Raw genomic sequence first — 11543 nt, 5'->3', positions numbered from 1 at the left:
ACCGACAGCCTTAGCTGTCAAAAAGGGGGCGGGGACTAAATCGCCCCCCTAAATCGCCCCCCCTCCCCTAAAAAAAAATCTAGATCCGATCCTGGGTAAACAGATTTTTATCATTGTCCTTCCTATACTTCCATCAGTATAGTTAGCAAGAGCTGCTCACAACTATATTTATCCTTATACATAATACAAAACGTCTCTGTCCTCACTGAGACTGCTCATCCTCTATTCTCCTCACAGCAACTGTCACATGACAACTACTGAGCTCTGCATACTAAATAACTGCCCTCATGTCAGCTCCTTCCTCCTTTTCCCCCAAAGCACGTTGGGAGTTGTAGTTCTTCAGTGCCCAGAGGCACCTGCGCAGCCACAGTGTTGCCGCCGAATTACAGTTGTAATAAGGGTAATAATAATTGTTTTCACAGCAAAATGATAAACAAGTCAGATGAAGTTTGCAAAGGTTTAACATAATAAAAGATCCATTAATTGTATTCACTATTTAATCATCTGTCATAATGGAAATCCCTTTCCTCCTGAGCAGTTTCTTTCACTTGAGAAGCCCTTTGTCACTTGCAGTGACTGAGACACTGTCTCATAGCAACACTGTGGTGTCGTGCAGAGGGGGCGGCACTGTACAGGGTGTCAGGGAGAATTGAAAGAGTCGCTGCTCATACACAGATGATAACTTGATGCCATGAGGAGAGACACGCACTGAGGAGCAAAGTCAAACACTTCTTGTCATTGGAAGGAACCAATTAAGGTGACTGTTAAGTCTGTTTATATTTTCTAAAATAATTCTACATGCACAATGTTCACAATGTTAACTTTCTATTCATAATCCCCAATGCATGTTTTGCAAGTTTTTAGTGTGCTACTGTAAATTAGGCTTTGTTTTTTCATTTCTGTATTTTGGGGGAGGGGGTTATAGTTACTAGCAAAGAAAGTTATATGCTTTGTATAGTAGATATGCGATAATTCTCATTATTGGATCAACATCATAATTCATTTTTATATATAATTTGTGTGTTTTTGTTTGTTTATTTATAATTCGCATACAAAATGTTTCTATTATTACAAGTCTATTATCCAGATAGGGCTCCTCCCTACTTATCGAAGGCTATGTCCAGCAGTTGCCTCTGCCGGAGAGAGATTCGCAAAACTTCTACGGCAAAAGCTTCTCTGTGCAAGGAATGGGAATGGGAATTGGAAGCTTATTTAACAAGAAAACAGTAGCGTTGCAATCCTTGTACAATCGCCATTTCAGGATGGCGATAGCAGACTATATTCATAGAAAAAAAATATTTATTTATCTAAATAATGTACTTTTTCAAATCTGAAAAATTACATTTACAGCTGTAAATATGTGCTGATCTTGTGGGAGGTAGTGTCCTGGCCACATGTGTGAGTGTGTTAGTGATGACAGAGCTGAAAGACACAGGGCAGAGTCTTGATGTGAGAAACGAGATGGAAGTAAGCAGGAAGCCACATATGAGAATTCCTGGAAGGAGCAGAGTCCACTGATGCAGGAAGAATGTTGTAAGAAAACTCATACATCCCACTTAGCTTCTAGAATATTAACCTGGTCTGAAATTGCAATTTAAAAATAAGTGAGAAAACAGGAGCAGTATGGAATGCTTAGAGTTGGAAGAATGGTATGAAGTGTGGACTCACATCCTCTCTGATTATGTGCGATATGCGATAAAATGCTTGCCCAGATGCACGCACACACGCAACTTTTGGATGTCAATTTGGTCTAAGTGGAGAGGTCATGCAGTGGGTAGTTGCTCATTACAAAAGAAATCCCTGGTACTGATCATGGACACTGCATGCTGTCTCCTCGGAGTACACACACACTCCTTGGAGACTGCGTTGCAGCCAGATTAGATACATGAGAGCTGATCTAGAGTGAAACAACGATGTAGGTGGGCATCTGGGCAGTGGGAAACCCCCTTTAAGCATGCCTGCTCATATAGTTTTTAAGTTAAAAAGTCAAGAGACGTCATGTAATTTTTCCAATTAAAAAATGTTTTTTCCATTTGACTTTAGTACAGTAAAACAGCTCATTTAGGGCACTGCAATAGGCAAGACTGCAGCACTAAATGCTGTATTCTGATGTAATCTACCTACTTTTGTGCACATAAAATATGCATGGATAGGAAAGCAAACGTTTAATGGGATTTTGCACTTCCCAATTCCACTTTGGTGGAAGATCACATTCTTAGGCAAACGTTGCCCCCTGTAATAAAAACCTTCAAACACAAAAGTAACACAGTAAATAAAGACAGACTAAGGTCCCCTCACTCTTGCAACTTAGTTTAAGACATAAAAGCTAAACTGAGCAGTATGTCAGGATAGCAGAGAAGTGTCCCTGGAAACTACAAAGATAAATGTATATAATAATCCTTTTCCTAACATTTACTTAAAATGTGGTTATTATTAGGTGGATCAAACAAAATCCATTAGATTTTTTCAGAATTGACTCTGTGGTTTCATCCAAACTTGCCAACCTTATATTTCTCCGCACCAGGAGATCCTGGAGGTGAGCATAGTTGCAAGTGTGGAGGGAGCTGGGTGCTACAAATTACATCATTTTGTTCCCTGTGAAGTGGGCAGGATGCGGGAAAATTGCCTGCTGACCCAGGAGTCCGGGAGACCTCTCTGGAATTCGCTAGTCTCCCGGACATTCTGGGAGAGTAGGCAAGTATGGGCTTCGTGTATGTTTCTCACATCCAGAACTGCTTAGTACCCCAGTCTGTGTGGGCCTGGTGACCTGACCAGTTAACATGAAAGCTAATTTTGTTATGCTAATCTAATTGAGCATATATTTATAACCTATAATTGTCTTTCTCAATGGACTGTTTAAACATTATTTGAATTGATATATTTAAACTTGGCTGTCGGAATAAGTTTTGCCCACAGTGGGTTTATTTTCTCTCACCAAATGCTGTATTGGGCACAGACAGCGAGGTTTCACAGTGGCCATATTGCTCAATGCTATAAATGCATGTGGGGAAAGCTGCAATGTATGAAGTAGACACTTACAGAGGAGAATTTTACAACATTGAAAACATAACAAAAAGGAACTTGAGGTTCAATAAAAACAATCAACTAACAATTTTCCTATTTGTGCATTGTCATTATATCATATGTTGTTTTGCTCATTTGTCTCAATACTTTATCATACTACAATTTCATAAGGTGGAAGTAATCTAAGATATAAAAATGTTGATCTTAAAATTCTAAAATTCTAACCAGTGGTCAAAGGGGAAATCCAGAAGTAATGGTATGAAAATTTAGAAGTGGCAGTATCAAAATGTAATGGGATTGTAAGTGAATGGCATTTATTAGTTTTACAATGAAGGCAGTAGCAGAAGTAACGCTCTGGCATACCTCCCTATACATCGTCACTTCGACTGCTGGTTATAACTGTTTTATGCTGACTTAAAGGCTGTCTCCATCTTTTTAATGCAATGTGTTGGTGAAGTGTTTTGCTAAAAAGTTATTTTACCACCCAACTTGTCAGCTGCCTCCTTCCTCTGTCATGTCTCAGAACACTGGTGGTTTCCAGGCAGGATCTTGATTGGCAGCCTGACACCGGCTAGAAGGTGGGTTTTGTGATATCCCCAATCTCTGCATAAGGACGTTTCTGCATTCTGTCAGTGTGGTGGCTGCACAGTAACAGTATAAAGAGGACTGCTAGGGATAATAAGACATTCCACACATCCCATTAAAACTAACTTAGTTGATGATTTCTTTAAATCAGTTTTGCAAACTCAGTCATTACTAATGAACAGTAATGAAGATATCTCTCAAAGCAGGCAGCAGTGTTCTGTTCTGTATATGCTGTAACAAAGGAAATTGTTTGATAATGGAAATGATCTGCTCTGATTGTTTTTCTTACAAATGTTGATATGTAATCATTGCAGCTAAGATAGCTGTTCTATGGACAAGATACACTGTACTGACTTCCAAAGAATTATGGTAGCATGCAGTGAGCAAATTCTGAATGCTTTTCTGATTAGTCAGAGCTATTATCACAATTATTCAAAGGCAAGAAAATATAGTTAATTCTCCGATGGCATACTCCCCATACAACATAAATATAAATAATCAAGATACTTCGCTAAGATTTGCTTAAAGTGTTTTCTCACTGTTATAAGTTCTATATTATTATGTGATATATGTGATGTGATTATTGTGATAATGAAATCAAGAATATATATTGTATCTTTATATGAAATACAATAAAATTTCACTTTTGTGTTTAATAATAAGACCCTATAAGTGATAATTCTTTTGGAGTTGATGACATTGTGTTATTTTTTTGGCTATTGTGCACAGGGCCATTAAGATGCTTATTTAGAGGTAGACGCATATGCACAGAAGAAATCATATTAATAGGCACATACTTGGACCAATCTCAATATGCATCCAGCTCAAAAACACTAGTATTTGCACCAGACATTTTATGCCCCAATTTAGTGTAGAAATAGTGTAGAGAATTTGTAGATATAGAGATAGACATAGAGACGTGGATTGACAGTGTTAGTAGTAAATGCTTAAGTCGCATTACCCTAATTTTACCAAATAAAAATTCTAATGCAGTGTCACATACGCATAAGAGAATAGCCTCTTGAGAGATAATTTATTATTACATTATAAATGCATGTTCCATATATAATTTAATTAAATATAAGCACAAGTAAAAATTAAGAGAATTAAAATAAATACAAACATATGTTTTTTCCCCATTAAAATATAATGAGAATCTCTAACACATACTACGTTAATATAGGCTTTGTATTAAATCAGTTAGTATTTTGAAAGACAATTTAGAAACAACTTAGTCCCAAGCTGAATTCATTCTTTTGTCTGCATACCATGTGTATTGTCCTTAGAATTAGAGACCCATCCATTCCAGCACACGCTATGGGGTAATTCAATTCAAAGCAATCTGATTGTCTCCGAAAAACGCCATGAATGCAGTCCATGGTGATGTTTCTTTAATTGTTCCTCACATCCCATAGAGATGTTCAGAAAAATAAGCAGATATTCCATACCATAATAAGCAGCAATGCATGTAGCCATACACTGCGGTGATGTCCGGCAGCACGTCGCTTTGAATTGAATCTCCCCCTATGAATGCACTATTAGTATTTCTCAAGTATAGGGCAAAATATTACAAGATGGTACATTGCTGGTATTAGGTGGCCTATCAAAAGTAACCTTTACCCTAGTGTTACTAAGGCCCCGATTCATTACGGAACTTAGGCAAGAAATTGAGTAAGTTTTCTTACTTAAGTTTTTTGGACAAAACCATGTTGCAATGCAAGGGGTGTAAATTAGTTTATAATTTTGCACATAAATTAAATACTGACTGTTTTTTCATGCAGCACACAAATATCAATATTACATTTAAGTGTACAAATAAGCCATCAAGTATTTCTGTGCTACATGAAAAAACAGGTATTTAACTTACGTGCAAAATGCACCCCTTGCATTGCAACATGGTTTTGTCCAGAAAACTTAGGCAGGAAATTGAGTACATTTTTTTACTTAAGTTCCTTAATGAATCAGGCCCTAAAAGCCTATTATAAATTATAACAACTGGTTTAATGAAATTATTAAATTTAGAGATTAGCAACTGATGTGTGGCTAAAAGGACCCTAAAATGCTGTGTATATCAATCCAGCAGTTAGATGAAACTATTTGTAATCTTCTATTAACAAGAACATATCAGCTTTCTTAAATAATGCTATCTCTGCCATCACACATGACCCTCACACATGTTGTGAGGGTCATGCCTCTTTCCTTTTGTTCTCTTTCTACTAATGCCTCACCCTCTGTACTTCTAGACCTGCTTCCCCAGCCTTGATGTCTTGATCCCAGGGCTTCTTCACAGTGAACATTACCATGTGTCTTACTCACTGTGCCATAAATAACTTGATCTGCAATACCAAGTTATCTGTATGTAACCTGTTAGTTAGCAAATGTCTGGGCCTTGTAAGCTATGTATAATTTTTGTATGATTTAAGTATAGTTTAATTAAGTATTATGCTTTGTATTATGGATCCTTGCTGTCTGCTGTGTACTATATTTTCATGCACAGTGCTGCGGACCTTTTGTGGCATCTTATAAATAAAAGATAACAATAGACTGATATTACACATGCAATATATTGTTCTCACAAAAACAGCTTGAAGGTGTAGCCTGGTGACAGGGGGGCAGGATATGACATTTCGAGGTGCGTGTTGGTCTAGGAAGATCAAAAAATTAGTAGCAAGACAAAGACCAGCTCTGATGTGGTCATATTGACAACACCTGATTTTCCCAAACCATGCCTGGCCTGCCCATATGAACCCCATTTCTGACAAGCTCACAGCCCTCTCCTGACCACCCACACCCTTTTTGGCCGCAGAAGCCAGGACTGAGAGTTGGTTGTAGAAAGAACCTACATGAACATAAAGTTTGAGAAGTTCAAAGAAATTCAGTAAATGGGTAAGATTACTATAAAGTGTTTAAACCATTAATAACTTCTCTAGTGAATTCTATTACTTACGCTAAAAACTCCCTGTTAAAAAGTGAATATTTACATTTAATTAAACTAGTCATGTTAGTGTATCTGTGTTTCCTCCATTTGAATCTGTACTTTGATTACCTGGATTTTCAGGAATGCAGTCACCTTTCTGGTTTAAGAATCAGCAAAGATAACTGTGCTCTGACGTATGTAGACATGGCTGGGCGAGAAACTTCTTTTTGAACTCCAATAATGTGTTTCATTTCTAAAGCAGGTGTCATGGTACTTGAGTGTGACAAAGGAAGATCCTTATTGCGCTTTAGGCTTATTCCAGTTATAGCTACAAACTGTTTACATAGCATCATTTATGTTGGAAAGTAAACTGACAGCTCTTATTATATAGAAATGCACAGTCATTGCTATGAGTAGATTATTTGTTTATTGGAATACAAACAAAAATTGTTACAAGCAAACAGCAAGTCACATTGAAACTGTACTAGGTCTGTTTTAACAAAAGGCAATATTAGATACACCTAGAACTTTTTTTTTTTATAAATAAGTCTGTGGGGCAAATTCAATTCACTATTACCGTTACGCGTAATTGCCGTTATTACGGTACCTTTAACGCTGGCTGAGCTGCGAGCTGAAATCCGAGTTAGAATTACCGTAATACCGGTAATACATTTAACGCTGCGTTACTTTTGCGAGTAACGTGGCTAATTGAATATGCCCCTGTGTGTTTGTAAGTTCTTATTTATGATATATAATGGATAATATGTAACCTCTACTGTCTAATATAAAAATAATAGTCACTCCAAGAACACTTTTTTTTAGGTTTCATGTAACTTTTTTTTTAACTTATTAAATTTTTAGGGTAAGGTTAGGGGGTGGGGGTACAATGATATGGCAGTTGCTTTCAAGGTAACTTTTAATATCTGTTTCATTTTACGGTAGGGGCATGTCACTTCTAGCAAAATACAAGTTACTGTTTGAAACAAAACATGTTCCTTGTATGAAAGTAACTTAATTATGTGTATGTTCCTTACACTGACAATTTAAAAATTAAATCATGAATCAAAATATACTCTCTCTCTACATCAGTTAAACATACAACATTGTACGACATACAAAATATGTCTAGGTGACAAACAGCTTAATGGGAAAATATTTATAGTTGAAATATGTAATTTTAACAGATTAAAGGAAAGACTGGTAAATGTCATTTAAAATTAAATCAACCTGTGGTGTTAAAGAATTAGGTTTATGAAAAAAGTTGTTAAAAAAAACAAATAAATTGTACACAAACTATTTGTGTATATTACTCAAATACATTTATCTGACCACTGATAAATAATTTATATTCATTTCAAAGTTTTTGTTTCTTGAATGTTTTTGGAATGCATTTTCAGAAACATTACTGTATGGTCCAGTTAGAAAACATGGTCCAACATTGGAGCAGTAATTTTCTTTGTGATGATGTGTTAAGGCATGTCTGTGTTGATTTATTATAGTTAGTAACCTATATTCATTTTTCCCAAATAACATGCATTGTAGTATTTTTATACCTTTTATCAGATATACTTTATTGTTGGATGTGCAGCTAAAATGTATCATGTGATATGGAAAGTTCCCTTTTTAAACTTCACTATTGTTGTAGGCTTGGTTTTGATAACAATGACTACAGAGTAGGCACCTGTGTGCTTTTGTCTCTTTATGAATGGGCTTGTAGTCAGAGTCAAGTTTCCTTATTAGTTTTTGCCAGGAGGTGAAGTGTCTCTCAGCGGTCAACACCATCCATGCGACAAGTGGCTAATTACTACCATTTCTAGATTTACAAGGTGGATGACATCATGCAAGCACATTCCACCTACCTCTACAGATAAATGCCTTAGGGATCACATACTATTTATCAGCTAATCAAATTGGTGTTCCCCAAGTCCGCTCTATTCGTTGCTCGGATAGTTCTGTTTATGACGTGGGACAATTATCTTATATACTTACCTAGACTTTTTAGCACTTGTGATGAAGAGAACCAAATACTTCCGGGAATGACAGAATCAAGTGGCACCCATATAATTATAATGTACCGTTTGCCTTAGACTACATCTGTAATATATATAAATATAATATGCATGCTACATTATAAATTGTAGGATGAGTGAATAAAACTGCAACTAATCTAGTCATGTGTAATTTAAAGATTTGCATAACACTGAATAATATAATACATACATTTATCTACTTATTTATTTCTAGAAATCTGAGCTCTTTGCAGTTAACAACAAAAGTTATGTACAAGCTTCAGTGTCACCATGGCAGATGTGGATGATGAAGACAATACATCACGCACTCTAGTGTTTCGTCTTCATGACAGCACACCGAGAGTTGTACGGGAGGTGTTACTGGAACGTGGTTGGGAGGAATTTGATGAACAGCAACAAGATGAAACAACGTGGAACTTGCAATGGAGAACTTCAGCGTTCCGTACTTCTGATCATGATAATATAAAACCATGGCAAAGGCTCAACCACCATCCAAGGACAGCACAGATGACAAAGAAGGACTGTTTGGCAAGACATTTAAGACGCATGAAAGGAATATATGGACCATCCTACTATGAGTTTAGCCCAGTGGTCTTTATTTTACCAAACAATTATTCAAATTTTTTAGCTGAATATACCAAAGAAAGGTATAATAAAAAGTCAAGTTATTGGATCTGTAAGCCAACGGACATGTCCAGAGGTAGAGGGATATTTATTTTCCAAGACATCAAGGACTTGGCATATGACTGTACTGTGATTGTGCAGAAATATATCACAAACCCTTTATTAATCTCTGGTTATAAATTTGACCTACGTATTTATGTATGTGTTACCTGTTTCTGTCCACTAACTATATATGTCTACCAGGAAGGGCTGGTCAGATTCGCAACAGAAAAGTTTAATCTGAGTTCACTTGACAATATATTTTCCCACCTAACCAACACCAGCATTAACAAATACAGCACATCATACACTGCAGACAAGGAGAGGGTTGGGAGTGGATGCAAGTGGACATTTAGTCAGTTCCGATCCTATCTCCGCAGTCTAGAGGTGGATGATGGGTTACTGTGGCAGAGAATATATAATATAGTTACAATGACTCTTTTATCCATTGCTCCATCAATACCTCAATATCCTAATTGCTTTGAACTATTTGGATTTGATATCCTCATTGATGATACTCTGAAGCCATGGCTTTTAGAGGTAAACTACAGCCCTGCACTGTCTTTAGATTGCCCTAATGATTTTACAGTGAAGAAGAGGCTTATCAGTGACATCATTGATCTTCTCAACTATAAATCAAATGATTTTCAAGGTGATAACAGCAAAAAATGCAATACCACACCTGATCCCTTACATGGCTCTGGGCAGCAGACCTCTTGCAAATGCAATAACATCTCACAAAATTCTAGAGAACTAAGAAATTGCAACTCAGTGACTCAATTGACTCAGTCTAGTCAATTGAAAGAAAACTATGACCAACTTGCCAGTTCTAGAAATACACCTCATAAAACTTCTAGACTGGACAATGATAATGAAACAAGGGCAGTCCAGAAGGAAGAAAGTGAGTTGTTGTTCAATTGTAACTCAGCAGAAAAATCTATATTAGATCCCCATGATGATATGATGAACAAAGGCATTATATCAAGTGGGAAAACATCAATGTGTCCTCGAAAGACTTTGACTTCCAGGTTAAGAGAGAGAATGAATATGCCTCAGAGATTAGCGGTTTCAAAACTTCCATTAGCACTGAGCAGTCCAAGAGCAAAGGCAGGTGCTAATTTTACTGCCAAGTGGAGACCCATTGACTATCCTCTATTTCCTTTATATTACATTTCTGATGTAGATCAAATGCCTCCTGCTCATGTTGGTGATTTTCTTCTTGTATTTCCCTTTAACCAACCTTCCCTTCTTGCTTCACGAAACGGAACAGATGTCAAACTCATAATTCAAGAACTGAGTAAAATAATGCAAAAAATGTCAATGGACATAAAGGTGGCCTGATCTTGGTTAATTTGGATTTGTTTTCAAATACAATTTCTACAAAGGGTTAAACCAATGCTTCAATAAAAGCTTGTTTCTTTATTCAGGGAATTCCACAGTCAGTTGAGTTTGTTTCATTAACCATAGGAATTTGCTGAGATAAATGACTCCATGAAAGAATGATTGGAGCCTAACCCCCTGCAAATACACGTCATCACCACCACTGAAGTAAATTATTATTCTTTGTCAATGATCAAAAGCCCTTCTGCCATTATTACATGAGTAATGGGGGGTGGAGATAATGTTTTTTAAGCAGCATTTAAATTCACTGTCCTCTGGGTATTGACGTTTATTGAGTACAGCTATATTTTTGTATCATTATAATAGATTATTTTCTTTGTATACTGATAAAATAAACAAACAACATGTTTAGAGATCCTTTAATTTTAGCCACTTCTTGCTTTTTGGGAATGACAAATATAGTGATATAATTATATGAATATATACTAACTAGTTCTGCTAACACCTGTATATCAGAAGTTTGCAATCAGGAAAGTAAGTTGTGTGAATTAAATATGACACTGAAGAGATTATCTTGGGGATAATAGAACACATGAGATGTGGTATGAAAACAGGAATTTCAGCTGTATTTATATCGCACACAGCTGAAATGAAATCCCTTTGCGGATACTTTCCTACTTTCCCAGAATATCTGGGAGACTCCCAAATTTTGGGTACTTTCCTAGACTCTTGGAAGAACAGGTCCCCATCCAGGATCGCACCCACTTTGCTATTGAAGGGGGCTGACGCGGGACTTGATGATGCAATCACATCATCATAACCCCACCCCCATCATGCAGTGCAGCTAACTGAGGCATTTAAATGCAGGGGGCAGGGCCATGATGGCATGATCGCATCACCATGCCCCCTCCCTACTTGCCACACAACCTTTGAAATGTTGGCCAGTGTGCCTTTACAGCAGATGTCACATGAACATTTTTCTG

General features: G+C 36.8%; 1 protein-coding gene across 1 annotated transcript; it reads left to right on the top strand.

Annotated features, from left to right (window-relative positions):
- The first annotated feature begins 546 nt into the window (after nt 1-546).
- Nucleotides 547-10971, top strand: TTLL2 (tubulin tyrosine ligase like 2). The gene is made up of 2 exons (XM_075200706.1): nt 547-757; nt 8771-10971. Exon 2 carries the CDS (start codon nt 8827-8829, stop codon nt 10558-10560), a length of 1734 nt encoding a protein of 577 aa, XP_075056807.1. The 5' UTR covers nt 547-757; nt 8771-8826; the 3' UTR covers nt 10561-10971.
- Nucleotides 10972-11543: the final 572 nt, after the last annotated feature.

The sequence above is a fragment of the Mixophyes fleayi genome, chromosome 3 (assembly GCF_038048845.1).
Source record: "Mixophyes fleayi isolate aMixFle1 chromosome 3, aMixFle1.hap1, whole genome shotgun sequence".
In the NCBI taxonomy this organism is placed as follows: domain Eukaryota; kingdom Metazoa; phylum Chordata; class Amphibia; order Anura; family Limnodynastidae; genus Mixophyes; species Mixophyes fleayi.
This window is presented reverse-complemented; position numbering and strand designations above follow the sequence as displayed.

What these genes read in the sequence shown, in the direction of transcription:
- TTLL2 (XM_075200706.1), top strand. Translation starts at nt 8,827, where the DNA reads ATGGCAGATGTGGATGATGAAGACAATACATCACGCACTCTAGTGTTT.